At 42.4% G+C, this 21,481-nt stretch overlaps 1 protein-coding gene across 7 annotated transcripts in view; it reads right to left on the minus strand.

Annotated features, from left to right (window-relative positions):
* The window catches only part of LOC131136886 (IQ motif and SEC7 domain-containing protein 1-like), a 65,832-nt gene that overhangs the window by 14,204 nt on the left and 30,147 nt on the right, over positions 1-21,481 (minus strand). For 5 of the 7 annotated variants that reach the window (XM_058084209.2, XM_078798221.1, XM_078798222.1 and 2 more), the window contains 4 exons: positions 869-1,019; positions 542-709; positions 293-466; positions 109-204 (listed from right to left, as the gene is read on the minus strand). In XM_058084209.2, the coding sequence (XP_057940192.2) occupies positions 109-204; positions 293-466; positions 542-709; positions 869-1,019 (589 nt within the window). Of the gene's footprint in view, positions 1-108; positions 205-292; positions 467-541; positions 710-868; positions 1,020-12,415; positions 13,130-20,701; positions 21,070-21,481 lie in introns of those variants that run through there. The other 2 variants (XM_058084211.2, XM_058084213.2) reach the window with 2 other exon arrangements.

Raw genomic sequence — 21,481 nt, forward strand, 5'->3', positions numbered from 1 at the left:
AAATGTCTTTTTGATGTGAAGGCAGCATTAGCGCCCCCCACAGGACTGGAAGTGACAAGCATAAATGACAGAAAAATAAACAGTTGCTGGTTTAATGTTGTTATTTACCTGCTTGGTGAAGGAGTCATCCATGTCTCCTGTGTCCTCTGACCCCTGCTGACCTGATGACCCTTGACCCTGTGGCTGACGCTCATCAAAAGAGTACTGGGAGAGAGAGAAAGCAAAGAGAACACCATGGTGATGTGCGCATTAACACGTGTGTGTGTGTGTGTGTGTGTGTGTGTGTGTGTACCTGCATCCTCATGTTGGACAAGATGATGCGTCGTGTCATCCTGTTCTCTGAGGCCGAGCTACGCAGCCTCTGGAAGTTCTTGTTCATGCGGTACTGCCTGAAGGCTGTCTGGATGGTCCTGGCCGCCCGCCGTGACACAAACTGCCCGCCGTACTTCCTCTCCAACATCTCCACCTGAGCAAGCAGCAGCCAATCAGAGCACAGGAAGCACATCACAGCATACCATAGCGCTCTCGTGGTGGTGCACACCTTCTTGTCCTGGAGGTCCGTAGAGAGCTCATAGCTGTCAGAGAGGGCCTTGCAGCGTTTGCTCTCCTCCTCCTCCTGCTTGCGGAGCGCCAGGCTGGCCGGCTGGTGGCGACTACGCTGAGCCCAGGCCAGGCTCGCCGGGGTGGGGGGAGAGATAGGGGAGCTATCCTGTGGTGTAGGTGTGTGTGTGGGGTGGGGGGGGGGGGGGTGATAAGACATCCAGTCATCTTTATTTACTTTCCACAAAATTACACTCGCTGACGACAACACATTATCCCACAGTCGGACATCTTTCTCGCTAACATGTGTCGCTAAGTGGTCCACTACCTGTGTGTGGGAGGCTCCAAGGGGCCCGACGGAGGTGCTGCTGGTGGATATGTAGGGGTCACAGGGGCCAAAGGGATGGAAGGGAGGTGGGTGGCCGAATGATGAGTCGGAAAAAGGGAGCACCTCCGGACACCGTGGATCAGCTTCCACACTGAAAAGAGCAACACAAGAGTTAGCAGGGTAATATTAATGATATTAAAAAAAATAGCTTGTTAATAAAGCTTTCATGATGTGGGCGCTGCCACACACACACACACACACACACACACAGTCACATGAGTCATGTTGAACAGCAGAGAGTGTGTACATGTGAGTGTAGAGAGTGTGTGTGTGTGTGTGTGTCTTTCACAGAATGTCACCTTGGCCATTATCTCCTCATGTGGTTCTTCCTCACCTCTATCATCTCTCCTCCACAGCAAGTTCTCCTCCTTTTTCTTCCATCATTCCCTGTCCACGGTGTCTTCTCCTTCTATCATGGTCATCCAGAAATCCATACCCACCTCCATAATGGCTCCCTTATCTCCACAATTGCTCCTCTAATGATAATACTTCTATACCAAATTCATGATTTGTTGCCTCCTTTTCCTCATATTCCTTCGCCATTGTTCTCCTCCATCTGTATTCCTCCTCCTCCTCCTATCACAGCTCAGGAGAGTTTGCTTCATATTGGCAGGAAAACAAAAACTTCAGGTGACCTTCACTTCTCACACACACACAGCCTCATCAAAATGACCTTGTCGATGCATGTTGTTAACAGAACCTGCCAAAGTCCTCAGACCACCTCTAATGCACCACACACACACACACACACACACACACACACACACACACAGTGTGAGAAAGTGCAAAGCAGCTGTCTCTTTCCAAACTAACCATGTGTGATATTGAATACTCCAACAATAATTGGGAGAAACGAGCGGGTATCTGACACCTAAACTCGAGACAAGACGAGACGATGCATGAGACTGGAACCCCAAAAACGAGAAGAGATGAAATCTTAACACTCATTTTTAAGAAAAACACAATGAAAAACAATGCAGGTGTGTTTTGAAATGTCTCACGTCCCACAAATCCCCCCCATGACCATAGTGACGATAAGTACCATTGAAAATTAATGGATGGATAAAAAAGCTGGAAAATCTGGGAAATCCGGATATGGAAAATCTGCGTTTGCACAACATCATCACATGACAGGAAGGAGAAAATGAGAGAACATGGAGTAGTCTATACCGCTTTTCCTCACTGGGGTTGCGGGGGTATGCTGGAGCCTATCCCAGCTGACTTGGAGCGAGAGGCAGGGTGCTTTCTGGAATGGTTGAGAAGGTTATGCGTTGTCGGGAAATTTCATCTTATGCACACGGACGCATGTATACACAGTTCAGTTCCAAATGTGACAATTGTTATTTGGACTTTTTCTCCCTATTTTAGTTGGGAACTGATATTTTCCCGAAAATTAGCTGCATTGTACTGCTGATTACTAAGGAACAGAAAAAGGTAAAGAAACTTTTTTATGAGTCTATTCTCTTTTGGTATGTTCCATGTTTTTATAGCCATATTACGCAGTAGTTGAAAAATGGCTGCCATTGAATGAGTTAATAGCTGTTGCTGTGGTAACCAACTACTGTAGCTTTAAAATGTTGTGACTTGGCTGTTGGTGTGAAAGCCATGCCTGTTACACTTGCTGTACTGTTGTTATGTAGCAATGTAGCAGTTGGCTAAATACTGAGTTGTCAAAAAGAGTTATGTTTTCCTTTACGCTTTCTCATGCAATCCAAGTCATTATTTAAGTAAAACAATAAGACTTTTAAAGAAAAAAAAAACAGCCTTTCAGTTTGGGACTGGGGAGTTGTTTAGAGGGACTAGCGAGCACCATGTGCCCGGTGGGCTCGCTGTGCTCCAAATTACAACACAACGGGGACTCTGGCAAATGTGTGTTAGTGAGCCACAGAGTGTGTTCTTCACTGTGTGTACTTGTGTGTGTGTGTTTTCCTCATGCAAACAACCAAATGGCATCAGACCCCGAGGCCACAAGTGTCATCTCCGCCGTCTTCTTCCTCGTTAGCCCTCTGCAGATGGTCCACAGAACCGCCCCCCCACCCCTCTGTCGTGTGCATGCATGTGTTCTTTGTAGCTTAGGCTCCACCCCTTTATTGAACACATGGAAAGTGTTCAAGTGCATGCCAAAGCAACAGGAGAAGCTACAACCGCTTACTGTAAACAAGTCATTTCTGGAAAAGATGCCCAAAACATTGCCTTTACAACCTAATAAAACTTTTATAAAGGCCACAGTTTCACCCTGGAACAGACTATTATGTATTTCCATGATTTCTTATGAGGTAGTGCTACTGTTGCAACCATCTACTGTATTTCCTCGCCAGCTGCCAGCTCCGTGCGGACTAATGAGGTGGGACAACACAGCAGAACACTCCTGTCTGAATGTTAATTGGAGGTGAAACCACCTCCTTTGACAGGCCACTCATCATTACGGGGGCGGAGTCAGCGGTGACGTGATTGAAGGTGACAGCGTGACCTCGTGTGACCTCATCAGCCGAGCAACTTTCTGTGACGTCACTCGGCCAGAAACCGAAAAATCGCAACTGTTTATATGCTCCGCATTAACCCCCCCCCAACCCCAACCCGGCTGCTATATAATCCACCTGATCCCAGGTTCTTCCCCCGAACGACCCGCTCTCCCTCCGAGCTGAGCCGCTGCTCTCCTTGCGGCTGTCAGCTGATGTCAGAGGCAGCAAGCTGAGCTCACGCAACTGAAATAAGCTCGTCTGTGGACATGACAGCTCTCGTGTAGCGATGAAAGGAAGTTGACTTCAAAGATTTATTTCTACACACTCGCCAGAGATTTGATGCATTATTAAAATACACTCGTGCACCGGCGCTCGAATCATAACAAAGTGACGGAAATTAGCAGCCATATTTGAGGATCAGGCCGGTCTTTAGCATACTGTACATACTGTATTATCTTCATTCATTCATTTTCTACCGCTTATCTTCACAAGGGGGGGGAGGGTGCTGGAGCCTATCCCAGCTGACTTCAGGCGAAAGGCCGGGTACACCCTGGACTGGTGGCCAGCCAATCACAGGGCACATATAGACAAACAACCATTCACACTCACATTCATACCTATGGACAATTTGGAGTTGCTAATTAACCTAGCATGTTTTTGGAATGTGGGAGGAAGCCGGAGAAAACAGCGGAGAACATGCAAACTCCACGCAGAGATGGCCGAGAGTGGAATCGAACTCAGGTCTCCTAGCTGTGAGGTTTGTGCGCTAACCACTCGACCGAGTATGGCGCTCGCATCTCTTAAAATGGCTGGCAATGAATGAGTTAAAGTTAAATGAGTTAATATGTTAATTTTGCTCTGTGAGCTAACCACTTGACCACCGTAAAGCAGCCCCAGACCATCACACTACCACCACCGTACTTTACTTCTGGTATGATCTTCTTTTTTTTCATATGCTATGTCCCCTTTTACGTCGGATTTAATGGGACACGCACTTCACTGTAATGAACACATTTTTCCACTACCGATGTGCCACAGAACTACACCACAGTTCATACAGGCTAAGTCAAGGGTCTCCAACCAGTAGCTCCCAACCACTCTTCAAGCAGCTCTCCAAAAGGTTTATTCATTCACACATCCTCTGCCGCCCTGCGTCACCTTACGCTGCGTCATGAAATGAAAGCCCAGTATTTTCTGTAAATATATAGTATATACATAACATCCAAATATGCAGTAAATATGTAAATATACAGGTATGTATCTTGCACACAATTATTGCACAGCAGTGGGCCCGAGTGTGAAACAGACTGAAGGAACAGTCTTGTGTGGGTGTGTGGGGTTATTTTGAGTTTAGCACTATTATTGCTTCATGTTCGTTAGGTTGGCTGAAGACTTATAAAACCGAAAATGTACCATTCCCGAAATGGAGTAGAAATAGTACAAGTAGAAATGTATGTCCAGGATGTAGTATGCCAGTCGATGTAAGATACATTCATATTTGTGGACCAGGGAGATTTATTTTGGGTTCCACAAGGATGATGTTGAGCCAAAGAACAGGAAATGCAAAGTGAGTATGAAAACACCCCAAGCACATTATGTAAATGGCGCATTGTTGCTGCATTTTGGAGGTTTTTTCTTTATTTTTGGGGTGAAGGCTTTAAAGGTGGAATAAGGGCGTCCCATTATTTCATGTACCAGTTGATCAATAAATCAATTTCATGAAAATCATTTCCTGTAATTATTTTCAGATGGCAAAGATATACAGCGGTCAGGGATTTATTGGGCATTTATGGTTATTCAGGTAAAACTGCCCAATTTATAATGACATTGACTTGAGGTCATATTGCCCAGTACTATGTACAATGGATACTTATCTCATGTACATTAGGTTAATTGAACTTCTATGTTATGCTAATTCTAAATAATCACACCCATGTCGATGAGTAATATATGAATGTGCCCCCCCCATCTCCACTCCTCATGCGTCAAGTGTGTATTTCTGACATATTGCCATTAACGTTTCTGCGTCTGCATTCAATGTGTCTCCTCAACAATTCTCTGACGCAATTCCTTTAATTAGCGTTGTATTTTTACGCCCGTGACGAGGCGCTACACGCTGGCTGCTGACAAGAAAAACAAGAACCCCCCCCCCCCCCCCCCATGCTGACATGTTGTCTGTGACTGAACTGGCTCGTAGCTTTGTTTCTAAAAATACACCCTCCCTGTTGTCTATTGGGGGGGCCGTACCGAAGCCAGATCCCCCACCTGCCGGGGGTCTGGAAATGCGCTCATGTATGGGAATGAATGAGGCGGAGGCCTAAGAGTGAGGCTGCGGAGGAAAAGCGGCAGGAGACAGGATGAGGAAGAAGAGGACGCAGGAAGGAAGCGGAAGATGCTCGACAAAACCTCATGCTGCATTCAAGATTGCTGAGAAATATGAAAAGCATGTGGTTCAAAAGTTTGACACCCCATATGTGTCGCAAATAATATCATGATGACGGACTGGATGGACGGTTGTCGGTCTGGTCCTTCTGGTCTGGGGTGTCTTTTCCTGTTTCTTTTATATATATATGGTTTTATTTCATTTGAACATGCATCGGATTACAATTGAATGCATCACATAATCAGTTCACAGTTCCACATGTCCAAAAGGAGTAGGAAGAAGCAAAGCTTATTAAATCCTACCCCTCCATCTGGTACTTTTACAATCAGTAACTGTTACATTTGTTCACTTCCTGCTTTCCATAATACAGTTTAAGGCTTTTTTTAAATAAAAAAATTATATAAAAAAATTTTGACAACTGGTTCATGAAAAAAATGAACAGATACCTTTCACAAATTTTTCAACTTAGACAGCGTAAATGTTAAATTAATAAAAAATAGGAAAAAAAATCCACCGTACCTCAAAATTTTGTGAAATTTTTCTTCACATCTCGTAATGGTAATGGTTTTATGGTTTTAAATCCTACCCCTCCATCTGGTACTTTTACAATCAGTAACTGTTATATTTGTTCACTTCCTGCTTTCCATAATACAGTTTAAGGTTTTTTTTTGTTTTTTTTAATAATGCACCACATACCAAAGTACGAGGTGATATGAGCATCCAATGCCATAATGGGTACCATAGTAAGTGTCAATATAGTGATATATATAGCACATCATGACTGGTTCAAGACTCTTCATCCTTGTATTTAGCAAACATCAACTGCTTGTATTTATTTATTTATTAATTTTTTTAATCACGTACCAAAGTATGAGGTGATATGACCATACAATGACATAATAATAACTGTCAATATAGTGATATTGGGTAGGTGGACATTTTTTTTTTAATCACTGCAGGGTTTGTTAGCGCTAACAGTTCCTGGTTTCGTTGTGCTCCAATCTCTTAGAGCAGCGTCCTCCTCACCATACACACGAAACCTTCCCATCGATGGTATCTTGTCGGAACGGTTTGACAAGCTCCACATCGACACCAAGTCGCGGTGTAATGACTTGCCCCCTATCTACTACTTTCACTTTCACTCTCTCTTCTTACAGGCTCAGCTTCTAAAACCTGTCGCTCATCCTGCGTATATTCAGGCTCAAAAAGATAAGGTCCTGGATCCTCATTTCAGGCGGAGACCATGTACTGCTCTCTAAAAGGGTTTTCAAAGAAATTGTGTGCTTTCACATAAGGATTGTGGATGATTGTATGTCTGCCACTAAGAAATCAGGCTTCACTCCGCATCTTAAAATGATCTGCTAACTAATCATTGGAGCTGTATGTTTGTTTATCGCTGTTAAAATGTGAGTGTAATATTAGCATAGATGCTCACATAGCTACAGTATGTTACTGTAAGATAACAACAACAAGTCATTTTTCAGTCCAAGAAAGATTCTTGGACATAATATTTCACAGCTTTTCATATTCCTATCATGAAAATCTCTGCTGGGAATTACTGACACATACACACTCACATGCACGTCTCACCACATGTGTGCGATTCTGTGATATTTTCGAGGTGAGAGTACAAAGACGACAAGGCTGACAGGAAGGAGAATATCTACGTATGTGAGAAGGCAATTAACCACCTAAGTGGTCCAATCCCGTGGAAGGTTAGAAGATGTTGATGCGTCTTGTGTGTGTCTGCGTGAATTTCATAGTAAACAACAATGGAGGACATATTATTTCTTCTTCCAGTTCGGAAAGTGATCATTCTCTGTCCGCCAATCAACACACTGCGCTGCTTCGAGCCCCCACCATCCAAACGGTGCCGATGGCATCATCAGGAGCGTCCACCACCACCCTACAAGCCTAATGGCATCCTCCATCAACCAGGAAGTAAGCTAACTGGTAACATACAAACAACACATATTTTCCCCCACTTTTGTCAATAGCCGGCAGACAACCCAGCAAATTTGACCTACAATTATCCACATGTCCAGGACGCCGCTACACAAGGCGCTCAACGCGCTCAACGCGCTCAACGCGCTCAACGCGCTCAACGCGGACGCCATCTTGTTGTCTCGAAACACGTTCTTTTATTTTAATGCCTGCTGTTTTGGGGAAGATGACTGTCGCCATTCTGTTCAGCCATTTTTCTTGCAACACATTGGTACGCTCACACGCTCACACACACACACACACACACACATCTGAGCACATTCTGCTTGGTGGGGGTGTTTGAAGCCCACAAACACTGCAGAACACAAAACACTGTTTTTCTTACACAGAGTTCTCCCCACGCTGCAGCAAAACTGGTCATCGTGTATCTGGGATCTGACGTAACAAGCCTCCATCATCCACCCACAACCCTCTGTGCGCGCGCACACACACACACACACACACACATACACACACGAGCATTTTGCTGCATCATTCCAGTTTGGAGGGCACCAATAAACACACAAACAAAATGTGTGTTTTTAAGGTGAGGGTACCATCTTTACTAAACAAACATGATAGTATCCACATGACTAAACGGGCATGATGGTACCACCTTGACTAGCCAGACATGTGACTAAACATGTGTGTATAATGGTACTAACATGGCGGCACCGTCATGTTTAAACAGCCAAGATGGTACCAACTTAACTGAAAAGGCATAATGGCAGCAACATAGCACCAACATGACTAAATGGACATGATGATACCAGCAGGACTAAATGGGCATGATGGCACTATTAGGACTAAATGGACATGATGGTACAAACACGACAAAAATATTATTGGTACCAAAACGATAAAGGAGCATGCTGGTGCCGACTTGACAGAAATGGCATGATGGTGTCAACATGACTAATAGGGCATGATGACATCACCGTGACTAAATGGGCATGGTGGTACATTCTTGAAGAGATTAAATGCTGCAGTGATACCAGAGAAGAAACACGGAACTCATTTAAGATGGCATGGTAGAGAAAACCGGAGAAAACCCACGCATGCACGGGGAGAACATGCAAACCTCACACAGAGATAGCCGAGGGTGGGATTGAACCCTGGTCTCCTAGCGCGCTAATTTTAAAATAAAAATGAAAATTATATATAAAAGTGTCATTTTTACTGCATTTTCTAATGTGTAAAAAAGCACATCATAACCCCAAATATGCTGTATGGCACTGGCAAAAATAAAGTCGAAATTATCAAATAATCAGAATCATTATCTCCTCAAACTGAGCAGCTGCTCACGATCTTCCAGAATCTGCACCTATTCCAGCTGTATTTACTTCGCTTTCCAAAATGAGAAAGAAGAGGAAAAAGAAAATAGAAAGGAAAAAAAAGAAGGAAAAAAGAAAGAAAAATAAATAAGTAAATAAAAATAAATAAATAAATAATAATAATAATAATAATAATCATGTTCTGCTGGTTGCTGGAAAATGAAGCAATGAACCAATCATGGCTGCCTCTAGTATCCGTGTATCCATCCCACCCTGCCAGTCTGAGTGTGTCCCAGAAAGCCTCAGCTGGGATTGGTGTCGGGATCCACACGGAGGTTCCTAGGCAACAAGGCTCGCTGCTGACTCAACGGCTTGAGCGGCACTTCCCAAACAGGCTGCATGACTCAGTTCATCTTCTCATCCTCATGAACGCCCACCATCGCACCCCCCACCCCCCACACCCTCTACTCATCATCATGGATCCACAGCAGAGACAGGAGACATGTTGCCTGAGTACTGAATCCTGGCCAGCAACCTCAGCATCCTTCCGTCAAGCCAAGTGCGACTTCAGCAGCACTCTTTTACGACCGCGGCCGCTTTTCTAGCACGCCGTACCGACCCGTCTTATTTCACCAACTTACTGCACTCAATACACGCATCATGCTAACGTTAGCCAGCTGAATACTTACAAGCATTGTGCATTATGCGATCACCAAAGTATGTCCATGTAAGTAAAACAAAGCTAAAAGTAACCGCAAGTCAGTTCAAACCAAAAATTCTGGTTGGCCTTTTATGAACTTCGGAAGTGTCATTATTCACACAAGACTTCTGACAAAACCCACAAGTTTTCATTTCGACTTCTCAACGCTTTTCTGAAAAGTTGCACCTGCACTCGTGACGACGAGTGTGATGACACTGCACTGTCACACTGTGTGAGGATTTTGTAGCAATGTGTACATTCTATTATTAATGTTAGCCAAACTATGTTCCTTTCTGAAATATTGGCCAACAATGCATTGCAGCAATGAATGTAAGGATTTTTGCAATAAATTACCAGACACTTTATTTACGCTCACAAAAGTATGAACTTTAAATATGCAAAATAAGTTTAAAAATAAATACACACAAAAATAAACTAATAGAGGGCTGCACAGCGAGTGGTTAGCGTGCAGGCCTCACAGCTACGAGACCCGAGTTCAATTCCACCCTCGGCCATCTCTGTGTGGAGTTTGCATATTCTCCCCCTGTGCATACCCGTTTTCTCCGGGTACTCCGGTTTCCTCCCACATTCCAAAAACATGCTAGGTTAATTGGCGACTCCAAATTGTCCATAGGTATGAATGTGAGTGTGAATGGTTGTTTGTCTATATGTGCCCTGTGATTGGCTGGCCACCAGTCCAGGGTGTACCCCGCTTCTATGAATAAAACTCATAAAATGTATAAAAAGATCCTTGAATGATTTCGCTAGTAATTTTATGATCAATGTTATAACGAGAAAACACAGGATAAAGATTTTAAGCCTAAAAAAGTAATTTTTGAACAATTTAACAATATAAAAATACAACAATATAAGAAACAGGAGTGTGACAATATACTCCGCTCACAAGACGAGATGATATTGCGTTCACAGCAACAAGACGGGATAATATTTTAACATTACTTTTAAGAAAAATACTATGACGAAATATAGGACTGGACCAACAAAGTTTGTTTTCACAGTAGCCATGCCATAGCTCACAGCCTGATGGGCTTCTGTCGGCCATGTACCCACAAGACTATTTTACTCTTAAACAAAATATATCATCACGTTTTAATCTGGTGACCTCCCTGTGTCCAAAAACCTTGAGCATGTACACAATCTATTTTTTTGTCCATTTTCACACACCTCACTACGGTCACAAGTATACTGGAACGTACACCCTTATCACCGTAAACAAGACAATATATAAATATAACAATATCAACAATGTAACAATACAACAATGAAAACAGATATTTGTGAAAATAAAGAGGAGACAATTGATTTTATATCGATACTACCCTCGGTATGGAGGCTATCGATATTTGGATTGATCCGTCCACACAGGTGACTAAAGCGTATTATTGTCATTGCTAAGACTTTGATGTTGTACTAGCAATATAACCTACGTGTTTTTGTACACATTGGAGACAATTTACAGGCCTCCAAAAACAAAACACAAACATTCATGTTTTGTAAAGTTCATAGAGTCTGTTGTCTGTGTTTTTGTAGCACAAACGTAGTGTTCAGTCACCTGGATTTAAAACATTTGTGAATGTCAAGGACAAATGTAAATAATAAATGTATGCTAGTGCATCTTTCTCGACGATTTGGAATCTGTGGAGTCTACAATCAAGAGTGTCTCTGTAAACGTCGCTAACAATTTTACAATCTTCAACGCAATTAAGAAATACTTTTGTAAACATCGTACATCAGAGTACTCGTTGAATCGAACGATTGACTTTAGTCATTTTGCAGTCGTTGTGATCTTGACAGATGACAGGTTTTCATAAAATACAATTAAGAGTCTTCAGTGAACTATGTGTACATGTAAACATCAAAGAGAGGTTTGAGTTAACTAAACTTACACGTTTTCGTAAACAGAGATCGACAATTCAGTTTTCAACACGGCCAACGAATGGGTTTTCATAAGCACCAAAGTCGATTCAGACTTTAATGAACTGAACACTGAACATAATCAAGAGTCTTCAATAAATTGAACACATAGTCGTTTTTTTGTCACCCGAACGTACTTTTTTCAGAAACATCGGAAGACGATTCAGATTGTTTAATGATTCTAATCTTAAACAGACAATTATGAGTCTTCAATGAATCAAACATAAAGTACATTATTGTAGTGATTGAATCAGATGTCGTCAGTCAGCTAAACATAAGCGTTTTCATAAACAACGTATGTGTTTTTCTCAAGTCCAGACTCCAGATTCGAATACAGAATCTTCTAGCTGTGTGGCAACGATGCTAACCACTCATGTCACAACAACAACAGGAGCTTGAAATGAATAGCAGCAGCAATAAGTTCACAGCCCAGCAGGAAGCCGCAGAGACATTTAAAGGCATAATGGGAAGTGAGACACATGCACCACCGTCATGCCAGGTGAGCGGTCAACTCTACTCACGCACGCCCCCCCCCCCCCCCCCCCCCACACACACACACCCACCCTCTGAAAGCATGCACAGAACAGTGCGCCATCACGGGTGGAAATCGCACAGTCAGATAACCCTCTTCTGCACAAACACACACACTCGCACGCACACCCACGCACACACAGAGCGTCGTGACAGTAATAAATGTATGTACCCCCGCCATCATCATCATCATCATCATCAACGGCCTGGAGGTCTTACCAGTAAAGAAGCTTGTTGTGCAGGATGGCGGGCGTTTTGTCCGAAGCGCAGTTGATGCACCACATTGTTGTTGGTGTCGCTCATCTGCGCCACTGACTGCAAGCACCAGCACCAGGACAGCGCCAACTGATGAGAGCCAGGACGGGAGGAGGGGAGAAGAAGAGTGGGCGGGAGATAGGAGCCTTCCTCTCCTCCACAGCCTCCTCCTCTCCTTTTTCTTATGGGTAACTGCTTCATTATGTCATAATACTGCTGTACACTCATTTATATTAGAACCTGGGTCTTAATTATAAACACATTTTGATACGTGAGACATCTCAAATAGACCTCTCCAGGTTGCTCAACGGAACTACAACGGAACTTAAAAAGTAAGGGTGGATGGGTACAGACATAGCGTACAAAAGTACAACATTTTGTAGTATATGACACAAACCCAAATTTAATTTGATGCCTGTTTTAAAGTAATACAAATACATGTGAAATGAATTGTTCTATAATATACTTAATTTAAAGTAATTATTCAAACTGTTAAAACCACTTTGACAAAAAGAAAGTAGAGGTGATCAATGTGACAGCCAACATCCATCCATCCATCCATCCATCCATCCATTTTCTATACCGCTGCCAATATTTCAATTATAATTTATTTACAAAGCACATTTCCACTCAGTGTGCTCCAGTCATCAAATACAGGTGTCATGTTTGAATTAGGGCTGTCAATTGATTACAATATTTGATTACGATTAATCACTCTTGCCCACAGTTAACTCAGAATTAATCACATTTAATCGCAGATAGAAATAAGTTTTTTATCATAATAAGTAGGGGGAAATCTCTTTGTGGTAAACAAATGTGGAATAATTACATCAAATTGAATGTAAAGGGATATCTATTTTGGAACTACGGGCCATTATTTCAAACAAGCATATTTTTGTATTACTTGTACTAGTTCTTTGTTTCGTTTTGTTTTTACTTCAAGTACTTCCTGCGTTGACTATTCTCTCATTAAACGTAGTGGTTGTCAATTACCATATTTTCTGGACTATAAGTCGCTCCAGAGTATAAGTCGCACAAGGCCAAAAATGCATAGTTATGTATAAAAAAACATACATAAGTCGCATTGGAGTATACATAAGTTGCATTTTTTGCAGCTAATTTATTTTACAAACTACTTGACCAAAGCAGACATTACGTCCTCTTGGAAGGCAAGTTCTAACAATAAAAGAATAGAGAACAGTCTGAATAGGCGTAATAAGATAAAATATAATAAGATATGCTAACACAATGGTTACTCAGCTAACAAAAAATAAACATGAACAGAAAAGGTGTCCAGTGTTTATGTAACATAAACAGTTTTTTCATTTATAAGTCGCTCTGGAGTATACATAAGTGCGACTTATAGTCCGGAAAATACGGTATTTTCTGTCATGCCCCCACTGTGGTACAGAAATGTTATTGCCCCCTCCCCCTCCTAACCCGATTTGAAATACTAATGAGAAACTGATAATATAATTTTTTTACGGATGTCCTCTCTTGCTCGACCAAACAGGTCATTGTGATGAGAAAGAACGTTTATGTGGGGTAGTATTTCCTTGGCGGACCGCTCAATCATGGTGGCATGTCATCATAAACACTAAACATGTTTGACCTGCAACACTGGCGAGCGTTGCGGAGAAATGTATTTTATGGAACGTGAATGGAAGCTAGCTGTGTTAGCTTAGTTTAGCAGAGCATGCTAGTGCGGCTGTGTGGGCGTGACTATGTATGAGTGTGTTTCCACCATCTTGCCTTTAATGTAAGGCAGCAGTAGCTTAGCATGCCTGCAGACGTGCTAGTTTTCAATGAAATAAGGCGAGAAGGCGCAAATTTCCAACCCCGATGTGTCGAGTGGTTGGGGGGGTTGTAAACAATATTAGATTTCAGTTCACCAACACATTACCCGGGTCTAGGTCGGCCCCCTTTAGGTACCCTACAACTGCATTTGGTAACAAATAGTAAAGACCGGTTATTATTTTGGTACCACAAGTCATGGTGACCACAGCTAGAACACCACAGCCCGTCCCAGGATGGTTACCATGGCGACGTGCACATTGGTTTCCATGGTGACTCCTCGTCTTGGTGACAAATGGAGTCACACTAAACCAACATGCACTTTTATCCGCAATGCTCATTCACCTCTTTTTAACCCTTTCTTAAGTCGCTTTGGCCTACTTCCTGCGTAGTATCTGCACCATGTAGCCATCTTCCATCCACCATCATCATCATCCAGCCTGGGGACAAGCCTCTATAATTCATCATACTTTTTTTCACAAGACACCCTCCCCCCTTATTCTCTCCGTCTCTGCATCCTTCCTTCCCCACCTTCACCTCTCCAGCTCAGCATCTTGGGGAGCAGATGAAAAAGTGTTGGTGTTAAACTCTTTCAGGGTCATTGAGGCTTTAAGAGGCTCAGCGTGATTGCTGGTGTTGCGTTCAAGAGCATAGGCGTTTTTAGAGCGCTTGTCTGACAAACCGAGTTGAATGACCTTATCTCCTCCTTCCTTGCCCGCTGTTTAGTCTCACTTCCGTTCCACCCTTCATGCTTCCTCTGCTCTCATGATCCGCCCCTCTCATTTCTCGCTTTTCTTTTCTGGAAATCAACTTTGGCTCTGACTATTACACACAGAGAGAGAGAGAGAGACAGGGCGGGAGGAGGATGTTGCCTGGCGACGGTTGCCGTGTAATGGGAGGGGAGGGACAGAAGGGAGGAGGCTTGGCTGCAGGAGCCAAGTGCGAAGGTTGCTATGACGACGCAGGCTTCACGCTGTCAGAGATCTGTGTGTGTGTTTCTAAAGCTGTGAGGAACAGGAAGTGACATAGGGAATGTCGAGGTTTACTTTAGTGCATCTCCTATTATAACAAAACAATGTCAGTACAGTATTATGTGTCCCTAGATCCTCTTCAAAGTGTGTTTGATTTCTTAATTCCAGCATCAAGCCTATATCGGACAACACACTTTTAACACACTTTTAACATCCTCTAAAGCTTTTATTTGTTGACTGTATGGACACTGAAGCCTCTTATTTGGAAAATGTTTCATGTTAAGGTATCAGTAAATCAACCCACCAATTCTAAATAAGTACCAGAGGTCCTTATGATGATGATGATGATGCTGAGGTTGTCATTGGGAGTGACCAGGATAGATAGGATCAGGAACGAATACATCAGAGGGACATAAAAACAAAAAAAGGGCCTCTAACATTTTTTTTCCCTCTGATGTATTACCAGTAAGTACCAGAGGTCCTTATGATGATGATGATGATGATGATGATGCTGCTGCTGAGGTTCTCATTGGGAGTGACCAGGATGGATAGGATCAGGAACAAATACATCAGAGGGACATCAAAAATGTTAGAAGCCCTTTTTTGTTGTTTTTATGTCCCTCTGATCTATGTCCTTGGGAGTGACCAGGATGGATAGGATGAGGAACGGATATATCAGAGGGACATAAAAAATGTTAGAGGCCCTTTTTTCGTTTTTATGTCCCTCTGATGTATTCGTTCCTGATCCTATCCATCCTGGTCACTCCCAATGACAACCTCAGCATCATCATCATAAGGACTTACTGGTAATACATCAGAGGGACATAAAAATGTTAAAGGGCCTCTAACATTTTTTATGTCCCTCTGATGTATTGGTTCCTGATCCTATCCATCCTGGTCACTCCCAATGAGAACCTCAGCATCATCATCATCATCATCATAAGGACCTCTGGTACTTACTGGTAATACATCAGAGGGAAATAAAAAATGTTAGAGGCCCTTTTTTTGTTTTTATGTCCCTCTGATGTATTCGTTCCTGATCCTATCCACCCTGGTCACTCCCAATGACAACCTCAGCATCATCATCATCATCATAAGGACCTCTGGTACTTACTGGTAATACATCAGAGGGACATAAAAAATGTTAAAGGGCCTCTAACATTTTTTATGTCCCTCTGATGTACTGGTTCCTGATCCTATCCATCCTGGTCACTCCCAATGAGAATCTCAGCATCATCATCATCATAAGGACCTGTGTTACTTATTTAAAATTGGTGGGTTGATTTACTGACGCATTAACATGAAACATTTTGCAAATAAGAGGCTTCAGTGTCCATACAGTCAACAAATAAATGCTTTAGAGGATGTTAACATTGGTTTACTACAGTGTCGCACACACACAAACACACACACACACACACACAAGCGCCATAAAAGAAAGCAGACTTTTCCCAACAATTCTTTGTTGTGCTTCTTTAAAGCAGAGCAAACAACGACATGTAAAAATAGAACAGACAAGACGCCCGAGGGAGGCTAGGAAACACTTCTTCATTCAGCTCCTGAGAAATCGAATCTAAATCTAATCTAGCTGTGAGTTCGTTTTTTTTTTTTTTTTTTTTAACAGAGAGGAGCAGAGGTGGTCTGGTAACCTTTCAACCCCGCTCGGCTGAGAAGTGCCACAGCAGCAAATCAATCTCCCTGCTCTTTTAAAGAACAGGTTCACAGCATCACACCACCCATTATCAGCACTTCCTGACCACCAGGGGGCGTGTGTTTAAAAAATAGGGGCAAACACAGCATCACCTTTTGGAGGATATCACCATAGACTAAAACAAGAGTGGTAACAAGACTCTATTTTGTTTTTGGTGTGACAAAATAATACAATTAGTCTGTTTCAGGGTCAAACCCTGGCCATCAGAACGTAAAACATCAACATCACGCATGACTTTAGCGGTTGCTAAAGCAGAAGCAGAGCTAATATTAAGCTGGTAGATGCTGAACACTCATGATACCTCAAATGCTGATACCACCACAAGTGTGAAGATGAGGAAGAACAGGATGCTGAAGTCGAGAAAGGGTGGTAAAAGTGGGTGAGGAAGGTCTCCTGTGGCCTGAAATCCTCCCAGGTTTTAATTACAAGATGATGATGATGATAATGAAGAGACAGGTGGGAAGAGAGAGCGAGAGAGAGAGAGAGATGGAAAATCAGTGAAGATGAAGGGAAAGAGCAAAAATACCTCTGCCAAGTGTTCACTACAATCACTTGGAGACACTACGGGTAGATTCATTTAATCCTATCCACTGACATTTTACATGAGTAACGGACAAAAAACACAATTAGTCAATGTTATTATTGTCAGCTGGGATAGGTTCCATGAGGATAAGCGGCATAGAAAATATTAACCCCCCCCCCAGGCCGCACTACCATCTTATGTCGCAGCACTCATAGAGGAAGCTGGTGGGATTACACAGCATTATTCATCCATCTGGATGCATTGAGCAGATATAAATACAGTGAATAAATGCAAACGCTGATGCTGCACAACTGTCTGCTGACAGCGCCATAGTGGGAGAGACAGAGACACAAGGACAGCAAATGAAGCAGAGGCACACACCAAAAAGAAATATTAGCTCAAGCCTGAAAGATGTTAGCGCCAAACCACTGCAAAAACAATTCATTCTTTTATAGCGCTTGTTTTCTTGCTGTTTTTTGTGGGTTTTGTAAAGGGCTGGAAATCACATGATTAGAGCTCACATACACATAGTGGTTGGTTAATATTCTGCATTATACGTTGGTAGTGTCTTGTCTGTTTTATTCACCTATTGCGTCGCTGTGTGTAGTTGTTTTGACACAACGACTCGGAATGGTGTGTGAGCCGGTGATGCCCCGCATTTCGTAGCTAATACTGTATAGTATACTTCAAAGAGGTACGCTACACTTCAATACCATCTACTGGCTCAAATGTCTTTTCTTTAAAAAAGCCGAAATTATAGAATAACGGTCAATAATTAAAAGCACAATTATCAATCAGCAAAATTCATTATTTTGACAGGCCTAGTAGCATAGTTAGCATACAGTACAGATAATGTATCAGCCTTCACTAAATCATTTACCAGCAGCAGCAAAAGTTGCTAAAATAACATGCTAGTAGCTGCTACCCAGTGTTAGCAACAATAGCATTGTTAGCACACAGCTTATGTTAGCATTAACAGCACTGATACTGTATCAGCCTTAACTAAGTCATTTAGCACCAGCAGCAAAATATGCTAAAACGACATGCTAGTAGCTGTATCACAGTTACCCAGTGTTAGCAACAATAGCATAGTTAGCACACAGCTTATGTTAGCAGTAACAGTACAGATACTGTATCAGCCTTAACTACGTCATTTAGCACCAGCAGCAAAATATGCTAAAACGACATGCTCGTAGCTGTATCACTGTTACCCACTGTTAGCAACAATAGCATAGTTAGCACACAGCTTATGTTAGCATTAACAGCACTGATACTGTATCAGCCTTAACTAAGTCATTTAGCACCAGCAGCAAAATATGCTAAAACGACATGCTAGTAGCTGTATCACAGTTACCCAGTGTTAGCAACAATAGCATAGTTAGCACACAGCTTATGTTAGCAGTAACAGTACAGATACTGTATCAGCCTTAACTACGTCATTTAGCACCAGCAGCAAAATATGCTAAAACGACATGCTAGTAGCTGTATCACAGTTACCCAGTGTTAGCAACCATAGCATAGTTAGCACAAAGCTTATGTAACAGTACAGATGCTGTATCATCAGTCTAAAATAAATAATCTTGCAGCAGTCAACCACTAGTAGCAACAGTAGTATAGTTAGCACCCACATTCTGTTAGCATCAGCACATCAAACTACGGTAATTCATTTATAATAAACAGCAATTGACATTTGTTAGCTGTCGCAAAATTATCACAGTTACCCAGTGTTAATAACAGTAGCATAGTTAGCACACAGACTCTCGTAGCACCATGCTTTTTCTACGTTAGCAGGTTAGCAGTAAAAGTACGGCTATTAGTCTAAAATAAATCTGTTAGCAGCCTTAGCAAAATGATCACAGTTCTCCGTTATTGGCAACAGTAGCACAGTTAGCACATATAACAGTAACATTAGCTATCAGTCTGACGTAAATCAGTTAGCTGCAGCAGCAAATTTGCATCCTTGTTTGTAAGCTACCGCTAGCAATGCAGTAAACAGTTGGCAATATTTCTAAAAAAAAACGGATTACCAAATTATTAGCATCATTTATGAGCATCAGCAGCATTGCACACCATCTGTGAATTTTCTAATGAACATTAAAAACAATAACACGAATGCTAAAACATGCCACGTCACGTCATCTGACAACAGTCACATCAACATCAACAGCTAAACATTTGACTACAACAAACAAAAAAAGACAAAAATGTTAAGTAAATATTAAAATATGCAAATTTACCGTGATAAAATTCTGGATATCTTTACAGTTTTTTCCCCATCTGTTCCCTCCCGTGCACTGTGCTAGCCTGATTCGCTAGCTGGCTAGCGTGTGATGCTTGCTGTATGAATAATTGAGCGCTAGTGCACTTCAGCATCTTTACGCTTCGCTTCATCGTGCCCCGACGGAAGCAACTTATTTTCGACCGCACGTCACTTTTTTTTTCTCTTCACGACGGCACAAATATTAACTAAAATTAAATGTTGTCAGTCGTACGGATCCCGCCTTCAAAAAGGTCAACGAGAGACAGGAAATACACAATACAAGCAAATAAGATACACAAAACATGGGAATTCTTAGGAATATTTCAAATTCAAACTTTAATTCTTGGGCGATTTAGCAACAGTTACGGCGGATTTGTAGAATTCTTATGTGATCTGAAGAAGTCGAGTGTGATTTACCCGAAGTCTCCAGCGATTGGTGGAAGTCTCACATGATTTTGTGGGAGTTATGCATGATTTCAGCAGGCGGAATTTGTGGAAAGTTTTATGCGATTTCTGTATTATTTCTAATAATCATCCATTTTCGATACCGCTTATCCTCACTAGGGTCGCAGGTATGCTGGAGCCTATCCCAGCTGACTTTGGGCGGGAGGTCGAGTACACACTTTACATTATTTCTAATACAGCATGTATATTATTTGTCATTGTAATACATCCTATAATATTTGTAACACATTCTGTATTATTTACAATACATTCTCTATTATTGATAATACATTCTATGTTCTCTAACGTTGGGCTGCTGTTTAAAGCAATAAGAACTGTCCAAATACTTTTGCTCCTAACCGCCCATACATGCTGACATATACATGCCATGCACAATGACACACACACACACACACACACACACACACACACACAGCTGATAGCTGTCAATGAGCATCTTACCTCTAAGAAGACGAGGACACCTTCCATACACACACACACACACACACGCACACGCACATACACACAATTTGTCTTTATCACTCACCCGCCCTCTGCCTCCTCCTCTTTCTCCCTTTGCCCTTCTCTCCCTCTCTCTCTCCTGCCTCGCTTTGTCTCTGTCAGCCACACCCCCGACTCCTCCTCTCTTCCTCTCATCTTCCTTCCACTTGGTCGTGTCCTCCTTTCCTCGCTCGCTTCCTTCCTTCCTCCTCCTCTAAAGATGCATGGTTACGTTGTTGATAGCATCCTGAGCTAGCACGTGTCTGCTAGTCTTTCACTCTCTACTGCAAGCATTTGGCAAGCTAACGCTTCTACTCCTCGACCGCTGCACACAAAAGGGTCAAAAACGAGGACCCCCGCTGTTTCACTTCTTGTTCTGGCAATGCAACACACCGTGGCGAGGGGATTAAACTTCAAGTTGCATAGACTTGAACTATGTCCCACGTAATGTGGGACTGACAAGAACACGGGTCGAAAGTTTGAGCAAGATCGGTTGAAAACCATAGCCACCATCCACCGGGATTTGGTGGTCCATTAGTCATTATAAGGTATCTGTACTACACGTATGCTAGCATGATGTCCTTTTGACCGCAACCTGTAGGGGGCACCACAAATGCTACAGTATTTACAGTCAAGACCGCTGTCCGACGTGACACACGAGAAATAAAAAAACGAGACAGGTTGTTCCTCCTTGTTTCCTGCTTACTTCCTGTCCTCAGATGTCAATATGCTCAATGCTGCCCTATTGTTGTCGTACAGCTGGGAATATGACCACAATATGAAGGAAATATACTGGAATTTTCTGAATTTTCTGGGATTATCGACA

The sequence above is a fragment of the Doryrhamphus excisus genome, linkage group LG17 (genome assembly GCF_037039965.1).
Source record: "Doryrhamphus excisus strain RoL-2023G ecotype Guam linkage group LG17, RoL_Dexc_Guam_v1.1, whole genome shotgun sequence".
NCBI lineage: Eukaryota > Metazoa > Chordata > Actinopteri > Syngnathiformes > Syngnathidae > Doryrhamphus > Doryrhamphus excisus.